Consider the following 27,204-nt stretch of genomic DNA (forward strand, 5'->3'; position numbering starts at 1 on the left):
ATTGTATAAAGGAAAAGTATTCCTCCCCTACAGGGGGAACCGGCAGAAGTAAGGTGGTGGGCAGAAAGGCAGAGCCATCCTGACACATGTCCCCAAAAGAAATGAGGAAGATCTCACATTCCTTTGGGCCACTCTCCCCCAGGAGCTGTCTTGGCGGTTCTCTTCCTGCCATCCTGGGACCCAGCTCTTCTGGTGGGTCTGGAGGGAAGGAGGGGAGATGGGAGTGACTTTTGGTGAGTAGAGGCATTTCCTTTGAGGTCATTCCAGAGATATTTTATTGATTTATATTTAAATTTTCATTACAGAGGTACTTGAGGAACAGAAGGATTGTTTCCTCAAAGGCGGGGTGGGGCAGGGGACACTTCCACAGACAAGGGGATTTGAAGGAATCAGCATGATTAGGGTGCTCACCCACCCCCATCCAAATGTGCCCCTGAGCAGACTTCAGCTCACCACGCGAGGTGCTGGAATCCTTGTCACAGAATGGCTGCACAGCAGCCCAGAGGTTTCCTCTCCAGGGAGGTGTGTGAGCAGAAGCTCAGCTCTTGTTCAGGGATGCCAGGAAGTCATCACAGGGCAGGGGTTAGACTACATGTCAGGGCTCTTGCTGGCCTGGCTGTCAGGGCGCCTGGGCTCAGTCCAGGCTCTGTTCTAATTCTGTGGTGCCTTCAGTCGTCCACTGCCCCCTCCTGGGACTGTGTCCCCCCTCATCTCTCACAGGAGGAGGAGCTGCAGCAGGGTCCTCAAACTTGTATCCAAACCACAGAAGCATTTCCTCAAAGTACATGTGATATCTAAACAAGATATGCATGTGGCAGGGCAACCTTTCAGATATTATTTTTGTTTTGCTTTACACATTTTCATTTTTGTCTGTTTCCATCAAGGAGCCAGGTTCTTAGTATGTCTTAGATGCAGGGATATTGTTTCAGCTCCAGGTCAGAAGCTGTGAGTCCTCACTGCTCTGCCCTTGTGAAAGTGCCCGCAGTCATGAAGACACTGTGTTGCTTCCTGCTTTGTGCACAGCAAGGTGGGAAAGGCCGTGCCTGTGAGGGTTACATGACTGCAGAGTATGTACCCCTTGTGGTGAGAGGGTAGTGCTGTGTGTGTTTGGAACAGGAGCTCAGAGCTGGAACGTATGCTCAGCTCCCAGGTCATGCTCCATATGACATGAAAAGCCCTTGGAGAGATGGCTGCTGGGAGTGTTTCCTGAGCTGAGCCCAAGACAGGGAGATCCTCATTCAGCAAAGAATCCTGTACTCTATGTGTGGGCTCCAAGCCAAAAACCTAAAGTTGAAAAATAGGGTGGTCTGGAAACTATGGATGAAGCAGCAACCACGGTGGCCAAAAAAGCAGAGGCCTTTCTCCATTTTTCCAGAGTATGTAAACCTCCCTGATTCTGGTTTGATTCTCCACAGGCAGGAGGTACAGTAACCACAGGGATCAGCTTTCCGGCCAGTCCAGTTGGATGGGTGTTTAGAGTCTGACTCTAATTGCCTGAGAGCAAATACGTAACACAGTTTTTCCTACCATCTGAATCTGTACAATGACATTCCTACCTGCTACATTTTTTTTAAGAGTGGCACCTGAGCTCACATCTGTCACCAATCATTTTTTCTTCTTCTTCTTGTTTTCTCGAAGCCCCCCAGTACATAGTTGTATATCATAGTTGTGGTCCTTCTGGTTGTGCTATGTGGGATGCCACCTCAGCATGGCCTGATGAGTGGAGCCATGTCTGCACCCAGCAGGTGAACTGGCAAAACCCTGCGCCGCCGAAGCTGAGCGTGCAAACTTAACCATTTGGCCGTGGAACCAGCCCCCCTACCTCCCACTTTTAAGGCAAATGAATGTAGGGCTGCCCTCACTGCCCTTCTCCCTCCCTACGGGCTGCCCTCTCCTCTAGGTGAAGATGAGGCTCCAGTGGAGAGAATTTGGTGACTTCACCCCTAGAAAGTAAATGACTGATGTCATTTCCAAATCCCACACCTGCTGTTCTAGAGTCACATGTGCTCACGCTCACACGGACTGTGAACAGCAATAGAAACAGAACACAAGTACTTTATTCCTGTGGATTTCCCACGAGATCTAGGCCATGTGTGCTCATGTGAGGAGGGAGAGAGAGTTAGATGATTTGGGTGAAACTCACACTGTCATTGTCACTTGGGTTCTGATGACAGAGTCTGTGTTAGGTCCACTGTGGATCCCCAGCGCCGGGCTCTTAGGAGCTCACTCAGTGTGTGTTTGTTTATTGATGGAAAATTGTGCTTTCCAGTCCTATTGCAGAGAGGGCAGGGCTAACTCAAAAGGCTGAGACAGCCCTAGGTGGCCAGGGAGGGGTCTTAGCCTAGAGGCCAGCAATGAGTAAGAGGGACAGGCTGAAAGGGACTCAAGCTATCAAGCGACCAGGTGACCAATGCACTCTGACTACTTGGGGGACACTGGGCTGGATGTGAGGGGTTGAGCTGGCCTTGCCTGGTGAGAGATGGGGCAAGGGTTCTGGAGAGACAGCCTGCCTGCTGTGTCCTCCATGGGTCCACCTGTTGCCAGCACAAGCCTGGTGTCTTGTGCCCCTCTCCACCAGAGCATGACCTGGACTGGCATCTCAGTGGAGGGGCCCTGTTGGAAGTCCATGGAGCACTGGGTGTCCTAAGCAGGAGGGTTACAAGGAAGGGGTCAGCTCAGATCAGACTTGTGTGGAGGGGACAGGAGTTGGTGGACTCTGAGGACAATCAGTGGAAAGTAGGGATGGAGAAGAAGGGGCTGCCCGGAGACTGGAGGGCAAGCTGGGCCCCAAGGCCACAGGAGGGCAGGGAGGAAACTCAGGGGTGAGAACGAGGAGCTTCTCCAGAGACCCACCCTGACTCCGCACCAGCTCCCTGGCTGTGGGAGAGAACTGTCCTGCTCAGGCAGCCTCTCCCCTCCCTAGTGTGGGGCCTATGCCATTGAGCTGCAGCCCCAGGCTTGCCTGCTTGGTGTCCGAGACCCATGGTGTCATCCCCCTTCCACTCTGCCATATAACACAGGGAAGGAGATAAGAAGTTCACCCTGAGCCCATGACCAGAGAGGTTCATGTTTTCTCCTGATGGTGCTCAGCTGCAGCCCTGGCAGAAGGGCAGGCCCAGAGAAAGGTGTGGGTCAGAAGGAGCTGGGGAACAGCTTTGCTTGAGGTTTGGGGGAGGTGGTGGTGGGAGGGGGAAGAGGAGGAAGCAGGAAACAGCAGATTTGTGTCATTGGCCTTCTAAGCACAGAGTAGGTGCCTGTGAATGAGGGTCAGTGAATAAACAAGACACCAGCCCTTCCCAGTCAGTTCAGAGACATTTATTTAGTTGCTGGGTGTTTCTGGATCAACTCCAGAGAAGGTTGGCTGGTTCCCAGAGTTAGAGGTTTTTCATGATTCTCTTTATCCAGGGCAGAAAACTCGAGACTTTGGTGAAGACCCGTGGAGGTTTCCCGTTGATTTGTCCATAGGAGACAATGCCCTGGATCACGTTGTCACACACGAGAGGGCCTCCGGAGTCCCCCTGTGGACGGAGTCCAGGGAGGACTGACCCTCTGCTCCTGCCCACCTACATCCCACATGCCTTCTCAGTGAAGGCCACCTGGCCTGGCCTCCATGTGGGAGATCAGAGGGCACAGCAAGCCCCTGTGGGCCCCTCAGCTGCCCAGTGCTGACCCTGGACATTGTCATGGCTTCATTTCATTCAGGGGGTGGCTCCCTCTCCTCCCCCAGGTCCCAGATCCTCTCCCATGAGGGCGCTGTGTGACTGTGCTTCTGTCTACCATTTAAGGACATGGAAGCAGGCAGGTGGGGCTGACAATCAGCTTGGAGGGTGAGCCATTTAACCAAGATGGGAGCCAGCTCTGAGGAGCCACCTGGGTTTACTGCTGCATACCCAGGGAGCAGTTTTCTGGCACCTGTGCCCAGCGTGGGGCAGAGTGTTGCAAATTCATCTTTCAGGTGGAACACCATGTTTGGATGTATCTCAGACCCCTGGTAGGCTCCCAGAAGGCCTGTGACTCCCCACTCTGCCTGCTCCGCTCTTCTCTTCCCGGGAGAAAGATCAGACGCTAGGGGGTGAAGGAGTCCCTATTGCTTGGGTCTCCAGGTCCCGAAACACCCCTCTCCCCAAAGCTGACCTAGGCAGATGCCCAGTCTCACCTTAAAGGAAGACTTCCTTTCCTTCGGGTCACCCACACAAAGCTGAGTGTTACTGTTGTAATTGCGTAAGTAGGATTCGCACACCCGGTCCTGCTGCACGGTCAGCTCCACCTCCTGCAGAGTGTCTGACTCTCTGCCATTTGGGGTGACTCTCCCCCAGCCTGCCACACTGCACACCTCTCCAGGCCTCACCTGAGTCTTGCCCCAGTGCAGGCTGAGGGGCTGCACAGCTGCAGTCAGCTTGGCCTTTCTCTCCAGCTGATGGGAAGAGGCAAGAAAGTCCAGCTCAGCCACTGGCCTCCTGGGCCTGGACACCGCGATGGGGCTGCACTGACTTCCCTCTCCCCTGAGCCACTGGGACTCATCAGGAGGCCAGGATGGGAAGGATGGAGTGGGAGGGGAAGAAACCTGGACCCAGGACAGCAAGAGCAGCAGGGAGGTTCCCTTACCTTTAGCAACATGATGTCATTGTTGATGTTCTCAGAATTATAGTGTGGGTGGGGGATGGCTCCCCTCACAGAGATGAACTGCTGGGTCCTCTCCTGCTTCTTAATGTTGTGGGCCCCCAGGGTCACCATCATTGAGCTACACGGAAAGCAGGGTGGGGATGTGGGAGGCATGAAGTCAAAGGAGATCCAGCCCGGGAGCCATGAAGGGAAAGTGACAGCTGGGGCAGGGCAGGGATGCCGGTAGGAGAAATCGAAACATCAGGAGTACTGGGCAGTGGGTGACTCTGAGAGGGATTCTGGGAGCTTTCTCAGCCCTCAGGCAATATTGTGAAGGACTCTGAGTTTGCCTTTTGACCCTAGTGCATGGAATCATCTTCTACAGCTGCTTCATTTGACCAGTATGGTCTCTCTTCTCAACTGGACCACTAGCTCTCACCTCTGACCCTTTGACCCCAAGCTGACCTGTCCTATTTCTCACTTTCCATCACCCAGTCATGCTCTCAGATGGCTCCTCTGATGAGCTCTCATGGCCTTGAGTTCCCAGGAGCCGGGGGAGCTACCCTGGGCTGTAGGTCCTGGGCAGAGAACAGGGGTCCCTTGGGGGTCTCAGGAGGGTTAATTGACTGTGGCGCCTCACCTTCCCCTGCAGTGAGCCGCCGTCAGAACAAAGTCCTCTCGCACAAGGACACCGCCGCAGCTCTTCCTTTCTTTTTCAGTCACAGACAGAACAAATGCCATGTAGGGGCGGGAGTGGGGAGCGGCCTCATGTCCCCCGATGATCTCCCCTGAAGGAAAAGTCTTATCTACTTGTGTGCACCCAGCGAGTCCACTAGGCATGTGTCACCTTGATGGCTCAGGATTGCTGGGCATCTGGGAGCCCGAGATGGCCTGGAGTTGAGAGGGGCTGGGGTGGGGCTTTCCCTCTAGAAAAAGGAAGAGGAGCAGGCTGGCCTGTGAATGTGTCCTCCACAGATAATTGGAGGTGAGCTTCTGCGTCTTAGGGACAGCAAAGTCCTAGGGGCTCCTGAGAATTCCTCTCCTGACTTTGCTTTGTTTCAAGAGCGTTTCTAAGGCCCTGTTGTCCCGTGATGTCTGGGATGATGCTGCTTTCCAGCAGCCAGGACTTAACTTTAGGGATCTAGATGTTGTCATAGCCTGTTTCCCATGGCCTGACACATAGTGGGTGCCCAAAATCTGTTTGTTGTCTGCATGAAGGAATGGCCACCAATGGGCCTGAAGGAGAGTTTGTAGGGCCAGTGCTTGTGGGATTCTGGAAAGCAGAGAAGTTCAGGTCTGCAAACAGTGGCTCCATCCTGGAAAGAAGGGAGCTGCTAAAGGCCTGGGAAGAAAAGCAGAGTTGGAGAAGGGACTGAGGGGCCTTGGGACTGAGCAAGGCACCAGCAGTCCTCTGGGGTCAGTAGTCCCACCAACTCCGGGGTCTGCAGAGCTCAGACTTCTCTCCTAAGCAGACGCTGAGGGGAGCATCTGTGTCATCCCAGACCTGGAAGCCAGGCCCACTCTGCCCTGTGCAGGGGAATTGATTATTTTCTCTTTTCCAGTTTCCCTCCCTCTGCCATGCACTTCCAGTTAAGTTCCACTTTGCAGATGGCAAACGTAGGGCCTAGGGTAGGAATAGCACCCACTGGCTGTTCTTGAGAACAGCCTTCTGCCCTGCGGTTCCTGCTGGTAGCTTATCCAGCGTCATACTTGGGATTCTGAGGTGCGAGGGGAGCTGAGATTCAGAATGTTGCTGGTGGATGGATGGATCAGGGATATGCAGAAGGGGCAGGAGATCTGTACCCACTGTGTTTGGGGGGAGGGGTTGGGCATCTGAGGGAGGGGATGGTCACTCACCTGCCTCTGTCCCAGGGGACAGTAAAAAGGCCAGCAGGAGCAGGAGAGGCTGCATCTTTCCAGGAAGGTTGCTGAGGTTGGGGAGGCTGCTGCTTCCTTGCTCTGTTTTAGCCCCCAGGAGAGGAAGGAGGTACACGTGGGCTCAGTGACCTCAAGTCCCCCTGTGGTTGTGTGGTGCTTCATCAGAGACGGCTTTCTATGAGAGCTTCCCCGCCCCCACTCCTTCTGCCTGATGATGTCCTCTGGCTGGTTGTGTGAGAATCATGCAATGACCACATGAGAACCCACAGTGGATGACTCAGGGCGGATCACCTGTTCCAGCCTAGAGCAGGAACCCAAGGGTACAAAGTGGAGACTGTGGGCTGTGGTATCGACAAGTAGAGGTATTGGAGCCCCAGAAACCTGAGTCTCCACTGATAGAACCAGCAGTGCCTCATTTCCAAGTTGCTAAGTCTATCAGGATGATTTGTTTAGCAGATGTGTTTTTGGGCCCTTCTCTGTGCCATGACCAAACACATTGGAGGTGTGTCTCCTTCCCTTAGAGAGCCGTCTGTCTGGTGGAGGAGACAGAAACATCAGTGACCAGAGCACAGTATGGGAAGGGCCATAGCAGAGGGATGCAGAAGATGAGAAGAAAGCATGGCCACCATCTACCAAATCCATGTAGCAACCCATGCATCAGCACAGCTTCCTTCCTAGGGGATTTTTAACATCTCTTTTTAAGTTACAAATGCTCAGAGTGATAGAGTCCATCTCTCTTGTCCATATTTTTAACAAAAGTCCTGCACTTGACATTTATTGGCCTAAATTAACAAATCATTATGACCCTAGGAATTGAACCCACTAATTGACTCAATCCTAGGTCAGTTTCCTTTGGGTAGGCTGGAGTCAGTCCCACCCAAACCACATGGACTAAGACTGGGAAAGGGCTGAGTCCCCAAAGGAAGTTCAGATGACTAAATTGCCAATACCGTGTGAAGTGAGAAAGCTTACCAGGCAACCAAAGACCAGTAATTATCCTTTCAATATTCTGTGTTCTCCATCTAGAGAGCCACACTTCTGATGGAGCCGGCCTGGCACATCATAGACTCACATTCGCTCAACAAACTCTGCTGATGATCTCGCTATGATGGAAGTGAAGGACTGTTGTTTCTAACAGCCCAAGCCCAATCCTGTTTAGAGAACAACTAAGCATATCTGAGCGCTTACGGCCTGGTGATTTAATTTCCCTCTTTACGTTTTCTGTACTTCACAATTTTTCTACGAAGAATATTCTGTATCAAAATACCTTGATTCCGGTGTAAATATTCTCCTCATCAAACCAAGCACATTTATCAAACCTCTACCTTTTTGCACCTAGCTTACCCAGTAGTAGACATTTTAAGAATGAAATCACCTTCTGATTATAGTGGTGATAAATGTTCGATAAGAAAATTTGGAGACTAGAAAGGAACAATGCCACTCCTTTTCCTCTCACCAGCAGACAGCCTGTTACTATGAGCAGTGCGTTTTTAAATACTTGGGATCATATTATATACACAGTACAGTTTTCTTTTGTCCTCATTTAACTCTACAATTTAAGCATCTTCCTCATGCTCTTAAAAATCTGGTAGTCAGTATCACTATAGTATTTCTTTCCCAGATACTAAAGAATTCAACATGCAACTATTTCCTAACATGTTGGAAAATTTTAAAAATGAGTTAAGTGAAGAGGAAACAATTAAAATTACCTGATTTCCCATCACTCATTGATAATCATCTTCAATGACTTGAAGTATGATCTAACATTTTTCCTCTCTTGTATATCTGCATATTTTAAAATTCAAAGGGAGTTATGCTAAACATAACTCTATGACCCTTTATTAAAAATTGAGGTGAAATTCACATAACACACAGTTAAGTATTTTAAAGTACAACTCAGTGGCATTTAGTGCATTCAAAATATTGTGCAACTACCACCTCTCCCTACTTTTGAAACTTTTTCATCACCCAGAAGAACAACCAACCGTACCCGGTAAGCTGTGGCTCCACAGCACAGTGAGTACCGAATCACTTTCCCTCCTCCCTCTCCCACCCCTGGCCCCGCCCCCTGGCAGCCTATAATCTTCTTTCCATCTCTATGGATTTTCGCATTCTGGATACTTCATATAAAAGGAATCAAGCGGTATTTGACCTGTTGTATCTGGCTTCTTTCACTTAGCATAATGATCTTGTGGTCCATCCAAGCTGTGGCATGTATCAGTATTCATTTTTTTTAAAGGTAAATAGTACTCCTTTGTACACATATACTACAATTTATCCATTCATCTGTAGGTAGACATTTGGGTTTTTCCCACCTTTTGGCTATTATGTCTAATTCTGCTGTAAATATTTGTGTAGACATTACTGTGTGGATCATATGTTTTCATTTCTCTTGGATACATACCTAGGAGCGGAATTTCTAGATCATATGGTAATCCTATGTTTACATTTTTGAGGAGCCATCAAAGTTTTTACCTCAGTGGTTGCACCATTTTACATTCCAACCAGCAATGTACAAGGCTTCCCATTTGTCCACATCTTCGCCAACACGTATTTTTCTTTCTTTCTTTTTGATTATAGCCATTCAAATTGTTATGAAGTGATATTTCACTGTGGTTTTGATTTACATTTCCTTAATAACTACTGATGTTTGTATCTTTTCCTCTGTTTGTTGGTCATTTGTATATCTTGGGAAAATGCCAGTTCAAGTCCTTTGCCCGTTTCTTAATTGAGTTCTTTGTCTTTTTGTTGTTGAGATGTAAGAGTTCTTTATATATTCTGGATACTCAACCTTTATGAGATACATGATTTGTAAACATTTCCTCCCATTCTGTAGATTGTCTTTTCACTTTAGTGATACTATCTTTAGTACACAAAACTTTTTAATTTTTATGAAATCCAATTTGTCTAGTTTATCTTTTGTTGCTTGTGTTTTTGGTGTCAAATCTAAGAATCTAGTGCCAAATCAGAGGTCATGAAGATTTTCTCTATGTTTTCTTCTAAGAGTTTTATGGTTTAAGCTCTTGCATTTAGGCTGTTGATCCATTTTGAATTAATTATTGTGTATGGAGTTAGGTAGGGATCCAACAACATTCTTTTCATGTAGTTATCAGGTTGTACCAGCGCCATTTATTGAAAATAGTATTCTTTCCCCACTGAATGGTCTTGGCACCCTTGTCAAAAATGAATTGGCCATAGATGTTCAGATTTATTTCTGCGTTCTCAATTATAGTCTATTGGTCTAAATGTCTATCCTTATGCAGTACCACAGTGTTTTCGATTTCTGTCACTTTGTAGTAAGATTGTTTTTTTGAGGAAGATTAGCCCTGAGCTAACATCCGCTGCCAATCCTCCCCCTTTTTGCTGAGGAAGACTGGCCCTGAGCTAACATCCATGCCCATCTTCCTCTACTTTATACATGGGATGCCTACCACATCATGGCGTGACAAGTGGTGTAGGCATCCGCACCTGGGATCTGAACCGGTAAACCCCAGGCCACAGAAGCAGAACAAGCAAACTTAACCACTGTGCCACTGGGCTGGCTCCAGCTTTGTAGTAAGTTTTGAAACCAAAAAGTATGAGTCCTCTAACTTTGTTTTCCTTTTTCAATATTGTTTTGGCTATTTGGGGCCCCTTGCAATTCCATATGAATTTTAGAATTGGCTTTTCCAGTTCAGCAAAAATGGCCTTTGGAGTTTTGATAGAGATGGCATTGACTCTGTAGGTGGCTTTGAAGATTATTGCCACCTTAGCACTATATGTCTTCCAATCCATGAACATGCGATGTCTTTCTGTTGAATTAGTCCTTCTTCAATTTTTTTCAGCAACGTTTTGTAGTTTTCAACATACGATTTGTTCACCTCCTTGGTTAAATTTAGTCCTAGGATTTTTGTTCTTTTAGATGCTATTGTAAAGGAATTGTTTTCTTATTTTCCTTTTTGGATTGTTCATGGCTGGTATATAGAAACACAACTGATGATCTACCCTACACATTTTTTAATTCATTTCTGATCTCCTGTTCAGGTCTACTCCCCTTTATGTTGTTAATGTCATATTGATATCTTTATACATGTGTACCCATAAGTTTTACAATTATTGGTTGATGCATTTCTTATTTGATAATTATTTATTATTATGCATTTATGTATTTTAAATCATATAGGAAACAAAAAGAAGAGTTACAAACCCAGAGTAGACTAATACTAGCTTTTATATTTATCTTTGTAGTTCTTTTTACCAGAGATCTTTTTTCTTCATTTGGATTCAAGTTGCCATCTAATGCCCTTGTTTCAGCCTGAAGGACTCCTGTTAGCATCTCTTGTAGGGCAGGTCTACTAATGATGAATTCCCTTAGCTTTAGTTTATCTGGGGATATCTGTATTTCTCCATTTTTTTGCAGGGCAATTTCACCAGATATAGAATTCTTGGTTAACAGGCTTTTTTTTCCTTTCAGTACTTTAACTATATCATCACACTGCATCCTGCCCTGAGTGATTTCTGATGAGAAATTGACAATCTTACTTTGAATCATATGTCCATGATAAGTCACTTCTTCTTGCTACTTTCTGTATTTACTCTTTATCTTGTCATTTGACAGTTTGATTATAGTGTATCTCAGTGTCGATCTCTGAGTTTGTCCTCCTTGAAATTTGTTGAGCTTCCTGGATTTGCATATTCCTATGTTTCACCAGATTTAGGAAGTTTTGGGCCATTATTTCTTCACATATTTTTTTCTGATCCTTTCCTTTTTCTCCTTCTGGGACTCCCATAATGCATCTGTTAGTATTCTTGATAGTTTCCCACGGGTCCCTTAGGCTCTGTTCATTTTCTTCATTCTTTTTTCTTTCTGCTCCTCAGACTGGATTCTTTTCTTTGCCCTGAAAGTTCATTGATTCTTTCTTCTGCCTGGTCAATCTATTGTTGAATCTCTCTTGTGGAATTTTCATGACAGCTGTTGTACTTTTTAGCTTCTAAATTATAATTTCTGTTTATCTATGGATATTATCTACTTTTTCATACATTGTTCTTGATTTCCAGAGTTCCTTTCATATTTTCCTTTAGTTCTTTGAATATTTTAAAGTCAGCCAATTTACATTTTGTCTTATATGAACAATGTCTGTGCTTCTTCAAAATGTTTTCTGTCAATTTATTTTTCCCCCTGTGAATGGATCATATTTTTTTTGTTTCTTTGTGCCTGCAATTTTCCAATGAAAAGTGGGAATTTTGCATATTGTAATGTGGTAGCTCTGGAAATAATGCTGTCCCTCTGCCCAAGGGATGGGCATATTTCTTGTAGAGTGGTACAGTTATCCATTTGTTTAGTGACTTTTCCAAACTTTTTTACAAGGACTATATTCCTTGTTTGTGTGGTCACTGGAGTCTCTGTTACCTTATCTCTATCTAGTTGTGTCTGAGAAAACTGCTTCAATCTCTGTCAAGACAAGAAGCAGAGAAATATTTCAGAATACAGTTCATGGCTTTGGTGGTGTTTGAAGTCTCAAGTAACAAGTCAGTCCCTTGATAAGACAAGGCATGACCGGGTCAACACAGCACAACACTATGGCAACTTTATTTGCTCTGTTTCTGGGGTGACTGGTGGTCATTCTGCTGACTGGAAGCTAGAAAATTCAGGGCTTTATGTCCACTCCAGCCCAACATGACTCTCCTCGGAATTGCTAGAGGTCCCATAATTTCATTAATCACTCCCATGCTTTAGTATATTTGGAAAACACCAGCTCCTCATATAGGAAGGAGAGGTTAGAGGAGGACATGAAACCCCTGAGTCTCAGGCCCTGCCCTTTCCCACCACCCTCATTCCTGGCCCTCACCCAACTTGGGTTGGTTGTTTAACAGTGAGGCTAGGGCGCTGAACTTAACCACCTTTACAGCATAGACTGATAAGCCTAAGAATGGAGGGAGTGGGAAATTCAAGGAAAATTTTCTTTTAACCTCAATGGCTAGTCAAATGGCCAAGGTCATGGAAGAACATCCTCACAAATCCAGAAGTTGTAATACAAATTTAAGGGAGTGGAAAGCTCAGTGAGGAGGCAGACATGTGGAAAAGTGTATAGTACAGGCGCCTTCCTAGAAAGAATCCCACTTGGAAGAAGCCTCAGTGGAGAGACTAAATTTCTTCTCAGATTTGACCAAATAGAGAAAGACTAAAAGATGGTGAAAAGCATTTATGACTTGTAATTTTAAGAAGCTGTGTTGAAGTGAAAGTTTATAATAAAAATATATCTAGAAAAGAAGATATGATTCTTCATTTTGTTGAACAAATGAGACAATAATATCCAATGTCATAATATCGGCTAATATTTATTGATCACCAACCACTGATCCTCGCCCCACCATCTGAGTTCCTACCGATGTTTCTTCCATTTCACAAATGAGAAAGCTAAGACCCTGAAGAGCTAAGGGACTTGTTCCACATGACTCAGCTCATGAGAATGGAGGGGGACTTGGGATGAGAATGCAGGGATCTGATTCCAAAGTCTGGGATCTTCTCCACACCTCTACAAGCTTAACCGTATCATACAGTGTTCAAGGAATCAGGGGGAAATTTAAGCAGGTGCTGAGGAGTAAAAGTTTCTATCTCTATCTTTAATATGTGACTCTAGTTCTCTTAGAAAAGAAAGGTTCCTCAGTGTTGACCATACTGTGATGGAAATTCCATCATATTGTGATGGAAAATGTCCTTGACATCACACAATCCCTTTGCTTTTATTCTTCATTCTCCTTATTTTCTTCCCTGACGTGTAAGAGAATGTCATGCTTGGCCCATGAGGGGCAATCCCCTTGGGCCTTAGCCTCTTACCGAATCACATCTGGTACTTATTGGATGTGGTCAGGGCCATTCCTTGCAGCAATGACAATGGCACAATGACATGACATTCCTGTACTCGTACATGGCATTTGAGTCTGCTGCTATAAACCACTTTCCTTGAGTCTGATCATTCTCTTAAGTTCAGCCTGAAATCTGAACCTACAAGCATAAAGGGCCCGAGGTGATTTCATTTGACCATGAGACTCAGCCATGCTCTTGAGAATAGATTCCTGCCTCAGGTAGGAGTTGTCTCTACATTCCTATTAGGAAGCTGGGATGATATTTAGAATTTCTGGGGTGTTTCCAGGGCATCAAAAACAGTTTTCAGGGAAAGACGTGTCAGTGAAGGAGAACCTAGGCTATGTGTGGGAGTGAGGAAGATTGTACTTCCGTTTTGCCTCTGTAGTGGTAAGGATAAGGGAGAGAGGGCAGGATTGGGGAGAGAAAAATGTCTATAAGACAGATATAAATTTATGAGATTCCCAGAGTTTTGGTAACCACTAGAACACCCTTTAATTTCTCCTTGTTGCCCACTCTAATCATTGCCTAGCCTCCAACAAAGAGCATCGTGTGAATGTTGGCTTGGGGATAATTCAGTAAAGCTCTGGTGTGGGTCAATGTCTGGGGTGAGCGTAGACAGAGGACTATAGAGGAAGGGGGAGGAGAAGTGGGCTTGGGTGAGAACAGTGTGCCCACCTCCTCCCCACTGGGGGCAGGTGTTGACCGCACTTCTGGGTGGGAGCAGGTTGGAAGGGAGTGATGTTCTGGGTTGTGATGTCAGTTTTGATGTGACCTTGGATCACACTCAAGACTCCTCTCCCCCAAATCTCTACCTGAGAGTCTTTAACTCCCCAGTAATTTAGCCCACCTAGGCCATTTCCTTTCCCCAAAGCATTCATTCCCACAGGGCCTAAAGGTCACACCTTAACCTTCTGGAGTAAATAAGTTCTTTCTTCTCCCATCTCACTCAGGGGCTAGTGCTGTGTGCTTTCTTACTGTGTCGTTACGGGATGTGGCAAATGGTTTGGTTTGGGGTAGATAAGTGGGGTGCTGCTGAATCATTTACGAGAACCTCTAGTATATGCGTGCAAAATTGGTGGGTCTTTGTCTTTCTTTCTGTCTCAAGATATAAGGAAGTGTTATATTTGCAGAATATAATTCACACCTAAGAATTCTTGTGTCATGTCTCCTATCTATCCTCCAGTCTTGACATGACATTTGCTATTAGTAGGGCCCCCGCCCCCCACTGCTATTAAACTTCTATTTCTGACCAAGTACTAGGAAGTAGCACTGGAACCACATGTGGACAAAGCAGAAGATCTGGACCATTCTAGCCTGCCCTTCAAAGGCTGCACATGAGAAATCAGGAATTGTAGAAACCTGCTGGGCCACTGAGAGCATTTTACCCTTCAACCTGCTTCAGGATAATTTACTGAGATACCAAAGACTATTATTCTCTCTGTCCTCTCTCTGGCTGAATTTGCCAGAACCTCCAGCATATGATTGCAACACTCTAAACATTTTTAATGTTGCCTTGTCTCAGGTTCCTAAGTGTTGGAAAATGGAGGATGGACCTGTTACTGGACCACACTTAATTCATGAAGGCATTGAACTCCACCACTGAGGGTTTTAGGAGTCAGCTTTCTGGCCCCCTGGTGATGAAATGTTAAGACTTTGGCTGAGCAGCTCTGAGCATCTTAAATACCTACACATAAATACCTAGTCATGAGTGACGTTCGATAACTCCTGAGGAGATGATGGGGACCAGAATGAGTGGAATTAGCATTGGCTTGTGTCTTTGGCTTGGCCCTTGCCTCCCAGAAATCTCATCTTTCCTGAAGTCTCACGGGGGCAGGGAAGTTAGACATTTTTGTTGACCCCATAGAGGATATAACAGATAAGAGGCAGAAAGCCTTGTCCCAAGAGGGTGCCACCCTGGGCCCTGCTGAGTGTCTCAAAAGAGAGGGTCCCCACTGGTAAACCAACTCCCAGCAGACATGTGTAGGAAAAGATGGGTGGGGGAGGGGGTGTGCATCATGCTATCTTCAAATGGGTCTTTATTTGGTCTCTGCTTTTTAACACAATACAGCTTGGGGGAAATCAGGGAAGAGAGAAGGCCAAGGGCATTACTATGAATCGACACCTCACTATGTTCCCAGGCATATGTGATTCATATATATGATCTCACTGAATTCTCCACTTTCTGCATGGGCATTCTCAGGAATCACATTGTAAAATGAAATAGACCCAGAGAAATTAAATGATGTGCTCAAGGTCACATCGTTACAGAAAATGTGTACACACACATACATGCACAGCACGCATGCATGCCCAGCTGCAAACTCTCTTTTATATCACTCTAAGAGGTGGTTGAAGCCACAGCGGGCAGATGTTAGCTCAGCAAAGGAGAGTGTTCTGACAATCAGAGTTCTCTTAGAATGGCACTCAGGTGGCCCAGGAGCTTCCTCTCCACGGAATTGTTGGGAGCGAGGCTGGCACACAGATTCCTCAGGGGCCAGGGAGGTTATCTTGGGTGTAGACATAAGATCACTTAAAACTTTGCAGCTCTGAGCCTTTATCTCTCAGTTGAGGACGACCTGACCTGGAGCTTAAGAGCCCTGAGCTCCTGCTCAGTCATATCAATTTCTGGGCCTCATGTCCTCCTCTAACATAAGAGCATCGGGCTATAGCAGAGGCTTTGTAAACATTGTTAGCCATAGAAATCTCTCTCAAATGGGTTATGTATGTGCCCAAGTAGCTTTTTGAAATCACATTTCCATACCTATACCTGTATCTACACATACGTACATAGACACATGTATGCATATTTCACATATGATACACACTGAAATATATGTCTGTATGTGTTCATATATATTTGTGTATCATATATATTTGTGTGTGTATAGTCGTGTATTTTTCTTTGTTTTGTTCCCTTCCTTTTCTCTTTCTGAGCATGATCTTGGAATATCTTTGCTTCAGGAGGATTTTCAGCCCTCAGACCAAAGCTGTGTGAACACAACTGTTCTCCCCATGTTATGAAAGTGGCCAAGATCGTTAAAATATTCTGCTGCAGAGGTCCTTGTGGCAATAAGATGTGAGAAGGCACACCTGCCAGGGTGACGAGAACCCAGAGGGAGATCTTACCACATGTGAAAGTGAGTCTGCTGTGTGTGTGTTTTGGTTGGGGGATATTCATCTACTGCTGTGACTGGACTGAACTCTAAAGCCAGATAAGCATCAAGATCTGGGAGGGGATTCCTGACCTGCATGCCCAGCTCCACTGACCAGGCCCATGGGAACCAGTGTCAACACAGAGGCTCTTATCACACATGTGGCCTCCAAGTTAAGAGCTGGCCAATTTTGAGGGTCACTGTGACCTTGAATGCTAAGGAGCAGTAACCATGGTGGCCTGTGGGTTGGAGGCTGTTCTCCATTTTTCTGGCACCACGTGAGCCTCCCTGATCTGGTGTGATTTAAGGAAGATAAGGAACTGGGGTATGTCTTCCAAGTCAGTGTTTGTACTGAACTTTTTACCCATAGGGCACCCTAGATGTAAACCATAAAGAAATGGCTGTCGTGGTTGTGTTTTCCTCCTTGTATCTCTCTTCCATCCAGAGGTGGGGCTCCACTGACCACAGGACTGGAAACTTCATTTCTAATCCCAAACACTGCTGTTCAGGAGACAAATGTGACAGTGCACATGAAAACTGGAAGTGGTAAGACAGATGGATGTTGTTATTCTCTGACAAGATGATTTTCACTTGTTTGGATTTCCCCCGCAGATTCAGAGCAATCTGACCAGCCTGGACAAGAAAGGAGACTTGGGGAAATTCTGATGAAATTCCTTTGGGCTGTAAGTTTCATGAGGGTAGGACTGGTGTCTGCCACGTTCACTTCTGAGCCTCCAGTGCCTGGCACATAGCGGGTGCTCGATATTCGTTTGCTTGCTGATTGATGGCAAAAGTAATGCTGATCAGTCCCTCTGCAAAGACTCCCTCCCTTACTTGACTGGCAGCTATAGCCCAGGTGGGCAGCAAAAGTCTGAGGGCAGAAGCCAGGTTACCACAGGTGACAAAGAGACAGGCTCTGAGTGAATGGTCTATGAGCCAATTCTAGCCCATAGGGGCCATGGGGCTGGATGTGAGGAGCTCATCCAGGAAGAGGTGTGGAAAAGCAGCAAGCCGGCTCATAACACAGCAAGGGTTTATGAGGAGGTGGTGGGAGGTGAGAGAGGAACATGCTGAAAACTGTGGAGAAACGTAAGCAGAGGCTAGCCTGCCCACAGCTGGTACCCAGTGACTGTTGTTCAACAAATAGAAGAGAAATCAGTCATTTCCATCTAATTATTAAGGTCATGGCAGCCTCCATGCAGGGAGGTCTGCACTCTTCCCCAAGAAAATGGTCAGTCAAAGAGGGGGCTCTCCTTGATCTCTTTCTCCAGGACAGAAAGCTCGGGATCTTGGTGAAGACCTGCGAGGGTTCCATTTTTCATCCAAAGGAGACCATGCCCTGGGCAGCATTGTTACACAGGAGGGGCCCCCAGAGCCTCCTGTATGCAGAGGAAGGGAGGACTGTGCTGGGCTCCATGTGGTCCTGCTCTCCCCATCTCCCCGAGGTGAGTGGTCTCTGTTTGGGTCTGTGTGGGAGATCAGGGGCAGTACTGGGGTCCAGCCCTGGCCTCGAGTGTTCTCCCAGCTTGACCCTGGCCTAGCCCCTGCCCACTGAGCTTCTGTGAGGCTGCACCTCTGGAGCTGCTGCCTGGCTTTGCGCAGGCCGTGCTGTCACACAGGTGTGAGCTTGAACTTGGCTCACTGGGGCTAATCCCCGGCTTGGGGATGCAGAGCCTGGGAGAAATGGCCACCATTTTCTTCACACAAAGGCGTAGTTTAATACCCAGTAGCCACATGGTGAGAGTCCTGAGGGGGTGCCTGTCCATACTTACAGCTGTCAGTGGGGGCGGCTTTTTCTGAGGCTCTGTATTACTTTCCTATTGCCACTGCAACACATTCTCACCAACTTGATGTCTCTAAAGGGTGGAAATGTATTTCCTCACAGTTCTGGAGGCTAGAAATCCAACATAAGTTTCCCAGGGAATCTGTTTCTTTCCTCTTCCAGCTTCAGGAACTGCATTTCTTGGGTCACAGCCCCTTCTTTCACCTTCAAAATACACAAAAATATAATTCAAGGAAATACAAATAAGCCAAATTAGCAGGAAAAAAATAGCATTATCTAATATTCATCACCTACTTACTACCGCCACCAACATTTTCCTGTCTATTTTAATAGGTATTTTACTATGGAAATATGTATACTTCATAAAATAAAAAAGGGATAATGTTACACATAAGAATTTTCCCTTGTTTTATTGAGGTGTAATTGACATATAGCACTGCGTACGTTTAAAGTATACAACACAATGACTTGAATTGCGTATATTGTGAAATAGTCAACACAATGATTTAGTTAACATCCATCATCCTTCTAACATGATTTGTCTTGGTCTCTGCAGTGCAGGGGGTGCTTCAGCCTCGGTCCTCTGTTCTAAGATTTTCTCAGTGGTGTTATTTTCGTGAATAGTTGTTGGTTGTTCTTCTCATGAGGGGGAGCAAAGTCAGGAATGACCTATGTTGCCATCTTGGTGACATTGCTCTCCCACACATGAGATTTTGTAACCTGCTTCTATCACATGGTCATATATGGCTGTCAGGAAATACTAGTCATCATTTCAATGGCTGCTTCTATTTTGTCATTTGCATGTGGTATATGAACTTACAACAATTTACTTACTGATGCTCTTTTTGCTTTAGTTCAAGGTTGCTCTCATTTTTAAACTTTTTGCTAGTATATACCACATTGCAATGAACAACCTTTAAGTACTTGTCCCATTTTCTGAGAATAAGTACATAAACTGGGTTTGCTAGTTCAAAGCATACTTGCATTTTTAATAGATTATTCCATGAATTCTGTTTTCTATTTTTTTATTTACTTTTTTTAATTTTTATTTTTTTTGGATGTACATCATATTTCGAATTCTGTATACATTACATCATGTTCACCAACCGAACACTAATTATAGTGCATCCCCTCACATGTGACCCTAATCACCCCTTTTGCCCTCCCCCGTCTCTCCTTCCCCAATGGTAACCACCAGTCTAATCTCCAATGCTATGTGGTTTTTTTTTTTTTTTTTTTTTGTCGTTTTTGTCTTCTACTTATGAGTGAGATCATATGGTTTTGGACTTTCTCCTTCTGACTTACTTCACTCAGCACAATACCCTCAAGGTCCATCCATGTTGTCACAAATGGCCAGATTTCATCATTTCTTATGGCTGAGTAGTAGTCCATCATGTGTAAATACCACATCTTCTTTATCTATTCATCCCTTCAGAGGCACCTAGGTTGCTTCCATGTCTTGGCTATTGTGTATAATGCCACAATGAACATAGGGGTGCAAGTATCTTTATGCCTTTGTGTTTTCAAGTTCTTTGGATGAATACCCAGCAGTGAAATAGCTGGATCATATGGTAGATCTATCCTTAATTTTCTGAGGATACTCCAAACTGCTTTCCATAGTGGCTGTACCAGTTTGCACTGCCATCAGCAGTGAACAAGGGTTCCCTTCTCTCCACACCCTCTCCAACATTTGTTGTTTCCTGTCTTGTTAATTATAGCCATTCTGACCAGAGTGAGGTGATGCCTCATTGTAGTTTTGATTTGCATTTCCCTGATAGCTAATGATGTTGAGCATCTTTTCATATGCCTGTTGCCCATCAGTATATCTTCTTTGGAGAAATCTCTCTTCAGATCTTTTGCCCATTTTCTAATTGGATTGTTGGTTTTCTTGTTGTTGAGCTGTGTGAGTTCTTTGTATATTTTGGATATTAACCCCTTATCTGATATGTGGTTTGCAAATATCTTCTCCCAATTGTTAGGTTGTCTTTTTGTTTTGTTGATGGTTTCCTTTGCTGTGCAGAAACTTTTTAGTTTGATGTAGTCCCATTTTTTCATTTTTTCTTTTGTTTCCCTTGCCTGGTCAGACATGGGACTTGAAAATGTGCTACTCAGACCAAAGTCATAGAGCATACTGCCTAGCATTTTTTTGACTTACTGCACACATTACCAAATTGCTATCTAGGGAGAGGGTGGAGCAAAATGGCAGGGTGAGCTGACCCGGGACTCTCTCCCCTCCAAACCACAACAAAGCATTGGAAAAACTGAATTTCAGCCAATAATCCTAATGCCAGACCATCAGAAAACTACAGAAACATGACCACAGAGGACGGAGAGGCTGCAGCCGGCCTCGGAGGAGCTGTAATGGGACCAGAGATCACTTCACTCCCTCCCCTAGAGACTGGGATCACTGCCACAGGTGAGGGAAGGAGTGGGGGAGGGGCCGTGTGACCGGGGATCATCCAGGACTCCCACAGCCACTGCAGTGGAAACCTGCTGATGGGGGAAAGCTTCCATGCATGAGGACCCATCAAACCAGGGCCCCGGTTGACCAGAGAATGAGAGCTGGTCAGAATCCAGTTCGGTGGGCGAGAGAAAGTGCCCCTCCTCCCCAACCCGCGCTGGGCACGGCCATCTTGCCTGAAGGCGGAGAGCTCTGAACACATGGCTTTCATCCCCCATCTACTGGCAACAGGCTGTAACTGCAACCGAATACTATCATCATCCGCAAAAACCACTCCTCTACCATCTAGCAATTTATAAAAGCTCCAGACAAGAGGGAAAACAATAAAAGCACAGAATTAAGTCCTGAGGACTTGGAAATAGGTAAACTAAGTGAAAATGAGTTCAGAGTAGCTATCATCAAAAAACTCAATGAGGTAGAGGGAAAGATAGAGAAACAAGTCAGGGAGTTCTGGAGTTACTTCACAAAACAGATTGTAACTATAAAGAAGAATCAAACAGAAATACTAGAGATGAAAAATACAATGGATCAGATAAAACAGAATAACGATACCCTGAATGCCCGTGTAGATACCATAGAGGAGCAAATTAGCATAATCGGAGATAGACAGGCTGAATGGCTCCAGACAGAGGAAGAAAGAGAACTAAGAATTAAAAAGAATGAGGAAAATATCAGAGAAATAGCGGATTCAATGAAGAGAAATAATTTAAGTATCATCGGAATTCCGGAGGGCTTGGAAAATGAAAATGGAGCAGAAAGTGTCCTAAATTAAATTATAGAAGGGAACTTCCCAAATCTAGGGATTGAGGGAGAAATGTGTGTTGAGGAAGCTTTCAGATCTTCTAGATTTGTCGATGTAAAAGGACCTACTGCAAGGCATATAGTAGTAAAAATGGCAAAAATGAAAGACAAAGAAAGAATACTCAGGGCAGCAAGACAGAAGATAATAACCTACAAAGGAACTCCTATCAGACTTTCAGCAAATGTCTCTACAGAAACCTTACAAGCTAGGAGAGACTGGAGTGATATATTTAAAACTTTACAAGATAAAAATCTTCAGCCAAGAATACTCTATCCAGCAAAAATATCCTTCAGATATGAAGGAGAAATTAAATCTTTTCCAGACAAACAAAAGTTAAGGGAATCTGTAACCAAAAGTCTTCCATTACAAGAAATCCTCAAGAAGGCTCTCTTACCTGAAAAAAAGAAAAAAGGGACAAAGGGGTCACAAACCACAGAGTAGGGAGACAGATTGATAGAACCAGAATAGGATAGCAAATATTCAACTATAGCATTAGGATAAAGGTAAGGAAACCACCAAAGTAAAGACGATCTTATCACTCTGACTACAAACTCATAACACGAGTTGGAATAAGAGATGAAAATAATAATTTAGGAGGGGAAGAGCAAAGGGACTAAATCAGTCTAGGCCAAGTAAGTAAGAGACCACCAGAGAATAGACTATATTATACATGAGACTCAAAATACAAATTTCACGGTAGCCACTAAACTAAAAAACAGAACAGAGCCACAAAACATAAATAAGGAAAAATCTAAGAAACCCAGCATAAGAAATTGCAGAAGTCAATGGGTAGGCTAAAACACACAGGACGAGAAACACAGGTAAGGCAGGAAAACCAGATAACGAGTGACAGAATGACAGCATTAAGCCCACATGTATCAATAATCACCCTCAATGTAAATGGATTGGAATCTCCAATAAAAAGACACAGAGTGGCAAAATGGATTAAAGAACAAGATCCAACAATTTGTTGCCTCCAGGAAACACACCTCAGCTCCAAGGACAAACACAGGCTCAGAGTGAAAGGGTGGAAGACAATACTTCAAGCTAATAGCAAGCAAAAGAAAGCAGGTGTTGCAGTACTTATATCAGATGAAACACATTTCAAAATAAGGCAGGTAAAGAGAGGCACAGAGGGATAATATATAATGATCAAAGGGACACTTCATCAAGAAGAAATAACGCTTATAAATATCTATGCACCCAACACAGGAGCACCAAAGTTCATAAAGCAACTATTAACAGACCTAAAGGAAGATGTTAAAAACAACACAATAATAGTAGGGGACCTCAACACCACACTCACATCAGTGGACAGATCACCAAGACAGAAAATCAAAAAGGAAATAGTGGAGCTAAACGAAAAGCTAAAACAATTAGACTTAATAGACATATACAGAACACTTCATCCAAAAACAGCAGAATACACATTCTCCACAATTGCGCATGGAACATTCTCAAGGATAGAACATATGTTGGGAAACAAGGCAAGCCTCTACAAATTTAAAAGAAATTGAAATAATAACAAGCATCTTCTCTGATCATAATTCTGTAAGGCTAGAAATTAATTACAAGATAAAAGCTGAGAAAGGCACAAGGATGTGGAGACTAAACAATACTCTACTGAACAAGCAATGGATCATTGAAGAAATTAAAGAAGAAATCAAAAAATACCTGGAGACAAATGAAAAGGATAAAATGCCATACCAACTCATATGGGATACAGCAAAAGCTGTATTAAGAGGAAAATTCATCGCAATACAGACACATCTTAAGAAACAAGAAAAGTCACAAATAAGCAACCTTAAACTACACCTAACCAAATTAGAGAAAGAAGAACAAACAAAGCCCACAGTCATCAAATTGCTATCTAAAAGGATTGTACCAATTATCTACTCAATATCAAGAAATTTCTACGGCAGTTTCTCCACATCTATGCCCATAGTGAGTATTGTCATTTTTTTAAATCGTTGCCAGTCCAATATGCTAAAATGTTAACTTGATGTTTCAATAATTTTCTCTTTTGGGAGTGAGAGGATGCAAATAGTCAGTTAAGGTTTTGAGCCTGGTTTTCTGTAAGGTTCCAAAAATTCTTATTTATGTTTATATCATACTGCATTATGTGGATATACTATAGTTAATGCTTTCCACTTTGTTATTTAGGCTGCTTCTAATTTTTGACAAATTTAAATAATATTGAGATGAGCATCTTTATGCTCAAAGTTTGTTGTTTATTGTAGGCATTTGTGAACGTGAGTGTATGTGTGTCTCACAGTCTGTTTTCAGGATATATTCGCAGTAGTGGAATTATTGTGTCGTAATGTTACTGGCCAAGGGAGGTTGCTTGCTGCAACACATGCCCATAGTCAGGAGGCAAAGTGCTAGGAGAGAAAGGATTTCTTTGTTACAGCTTGATAGCAAGAGGAATGATGGTGGACTAATGTCCAAAAGAACCATCTACAGAGCACAGACTACACGCTGGTTATAGGGGGTTGGTCTCCAGGTGGGGAAGACGGCTGGTCTCTGGGTGGTGCCTCCATCTGATCTCCAGGTGGGGCAGACATCTGGTCCCAGTTCCTGATAGTCCTTTGATTTATTGGATATGCATTAGAGAATGGAACAAGGCACTATACCCTGATTTTTCAGTTGTCATTGATGATGGTTATCAGCATAGGCTCTCTGCCCGGGGTTCATCATATTACTAAGGAACTCAAAAGAACAAAGTTACCATCTTAAAGCAGCTGGGAGGGGTCACAAAATAGGGTACGCCTGGACTAGTTAATCAGAGATCATTCAAAGTTACAATATGGTTTCTTTTCTACAATGTGGCTTCCCTTGTGTCAACCTTGTGTTGACTCGATATCAATATAATATAAACATTTTAACAAATGGCATTGAATTATTGAACTGTTTCTCCTTGCTGCTGGGAAACTTGCTAAGGAATGGAGAAGACATCCAGGATCCTGGCCCATTAACTACTCTCTGGTTCTTGCCCTGCCATAGTCATTACCACAGTGCAGTACCATTTCATCACTGTGTTTCTCATCTTTAGGACCTCACCTTTACACAGGTAGATGGGGCCAGTGTTCCCATCAAGTACTAGCAATATATAGGGAGGAGCAAGAGGCTAAACCCCTCCTCATGAGGACCAAGGGGTGGGTGGGGACATTTCCGTCCCCTCTCCTGCTCCAACCTTGGTCTCACATCTACTGGGTCAGAACACTCCCTTCAGCAGCTTTCTCAGGCCTTTCTCTTTCCCTTTTCCATTGCTCAAGGGCCTGACCATCAAACATCAGTGATCTGAAGTGGAGTTAGCCCCTTGGACAACCATAGATTTTTCTAAGTTGTACAAGACTCCCCCAAATCCAGAAAAGGGAATTTTTGAAATTCAGGAGAGGATAGGATCCCAAAGTAAAGGAAGAGTTTGCACACCAGATTGGATTAGCTTTTTAGCGGAAACTTCCTCAGAAGAAAACCAACCTGTGATGAATTTGAAGATTGCACACTGAGATTAAACTGTCTTTTCACATGTGACTAGGGCAAGAGTCCACTAAAACGTAATCATTGAACTATTTTCTGTGATTTTGTGAGGTAAAGACTAACTGGCAAAATGATAGGGCAGTGACGAGGTGAAATAGTTCTAATTGTGTCCTTCACAAGATAAACTGAATCAAGGATGGTTGAATAAATACAAAAGTAACACCCTGACTTCCATCTCTAGTGATAGCAGGCCAGGTTATTTGGACCAATGAACTGACTGAAAAAAATTTAAAGGAAAAACAGGGGGAAACATCCTTTGTAAAGCGTTGACATACTGACAAGACACCGAGGGAATGTCAGGTTAAATTTTGGATATTAATTCTGAAACCCAGAAAGGTAAGCAGAAGTCACGATAACTCAAGCTGGTTTTTCCCTGAAGGTATTTGCCATGTAAACAATTGGGCCTTCCGTTTAGGTGATTTCTTGGGGGAAGAGGGACAAAAGTGAAGGCCCTGGGTCCAACAAATATGGAGACTCAAGTAAGAAACTCTCCTCCTGTTAATCTGGGGCCCCACAGGCCGTCCCTTAGCATAACAGTGAGCAGAACTAACTCTACCCTCCACAGAGAAGAGAGCCTTGGTACTCAACAATGCAGGAAAATGGAGGAAAGGGAAAAACAATCGGATTCTGAGAAGCTGTGACCAGGGACAGCCTTCCTGAAGATTTACAGCCCAAGTTCTCATTGGGTCTCCAGCATGATTTTGATAAAACAAAAATGGCAAGTAATAGGATATATTGGAGTACATGAGGAAGCCATTTTGTGTAAACCTAATTCGGCCTGATCTTGTCTTTCCAAAAGGGCCTAAACGAGGCCATTGAGCATGCATTGTACATCTGTTTTAGAGATTCCCTATGGCAAGAGCAAAGGCCCTTGAGATAAAGGTGCAACTTCTCTCTCCCTCCCAACGTTGGCGTCTCCTTAAAGATTAAGCATCTTTCTTTAGGCTGGGAACCGATTGCAGCACTCATCTGTGACAGACCAGCCTGAGGCAACACACCTGCCACCCCGCGTCGTTCACTAAGACAGCAGACCTATCTGCCATTTCCATCAATCGCTGTGCTGACAGAGCAGCCTCATGACTACTGTAAAAGGGACATTTCAATCATATGTGAAACATACTCTTTGAGGGTATATAACCACCCTGTATACCCCTACTTCTTTGGAGTGCTCTGTTCCTATGGGAAAGACTCTCCTGGGTTATAATCCTCAGATTTAAGCTCAGAATAAACTCACCCAAATTTTCATTTATAGATTGGTTATGGATTATTTTCGTCGACAATTTCCAGGTGGTTTAGAAGGGAAATGCCTCCTGGGGCCAGGCAGAAGCTGATGTGGGGTCAGTGAGCCGAGGAGTCGAAAGGAAGATTTCTTGGAGTCTCAAGATCTGGCAGTAGTGTTCTTTTATTTAGAGAATAGTGTGGAATAGCATGGGGACAGGACCCATGGGCAGTCAGAGCTGCTGTGTGGGGACAGGACCCATGGGCAGGAGGAGCCACTGCTGCTGCAAACATGGGTAGAGAGGAAGGCTAAATTTTAGGCATAGGTATGTGAGTCATCTCTTTGCAAGACAAAGGAAAGAAGATGTAAAACAGTTAAAATAGTATCAGTGCCGGTAGGGTCCGGCCATTGGGTGGTCCCACAACTTTTAGATAAGAATGAAACCAGATTGAGTAAATGGCAGAAGTCACTGCTTAAATATTATCTTCAGCTAAATACAAAGGAGGATGTTGTGGGGGGTCAGTTACATAAGGTTGCCAGACAGTAATGTCGATGAAAATAATCCATAGTCAGTCTATAAATGAAAATTTGGGTGAGTTTTTTCTGAGCTGAAATCTGAGGACCATGGCCCAGGGCCTTTCTTCCCGAAGGAAGAAAGGGCACCAAAGAAGTGAGGTGTACAGAGTGGTTATATACCCCCAAACAGGATGTTTCACATATGATTGAAATGTCCCTCCCACAATAGTCACAAGATTGCCCTGACAGCACAGAGCTTGATGGACACAGCAGGTAGTGAGTCTGCTATCTTGGTGGGCCCAGCAGGAAGCAAGTCTATTGTCTCAAGCTGGGGGGTCACAGGTGAGCACAGCAATCAGTTTCTAGGCTAAGGAAAGATGCTTAATCCTTAAAGAAATGCCAAC

The 27,204-nt window shown here is 44.7% G+C and overlaps 1 protein-coding gene across 2 annotated transcripts in view; it reads right to left on the reverse strand.

The window, feature by feature from the left end:
- Nucleotides 1-3,300: 3,300 nt before the first annotated feature.
- LOC103543772 (granzyme B-like) overlaps nt 3,301-27,204 on the reverse strand; it is a 40,114-nt gene continuing 16,210 nt past the window's right edge. The window contains exons 3-8 of one of the 2 annotated variants that reach the window (XM_070627983.1): nt 18,252-18,466; nt 6,460-11,911; nt 5,243-5,390; nt 4,606-4,741; nt 4,157-4,414; nt 3,301-3,518 (exon numbers count right to left, since the gene is read on the reverse strand). In XM_070627983.1, coding sequence (XP_070484084.1) covers nt 3,375-3,518; nt 4,157-4,414; nt 4,606-4,741; nt 5,243-5,390; nt 6,460-6,514 — 741 coding nt within the window. In that variant the 5' untranslated portion in view covers nt 6,515-11,911; nt 18,252-18,466 and the 3' untranslated portion in view covers nt 3,301-3,374. The remainder of the gene's footprint in view (nt 3,519-4,156; nt 4,415-4,605; nt 4,742-5,242; nt 5,391-6,459; nt 11,912-18,251; nt 18,467-27,204) is intronic. The other variant, XM_070627994.1, reaches the window with a different exon arrangement.

This window comes from Equus przewalskii, chromosome 1, assembly GCF_037783145.1.
Source record: "Equus przewalskii isolate Varuska chromosome 1, EquPr2, whole genome shotgun sequence".
In the NCBI taxonomy this organism is placed as follows: domain Eukaryota; kingdom Metazoa; phylum Chordata; class Mammalia; order Perissodactyla; family Equidae; genus Equus; species Equus przewalskii.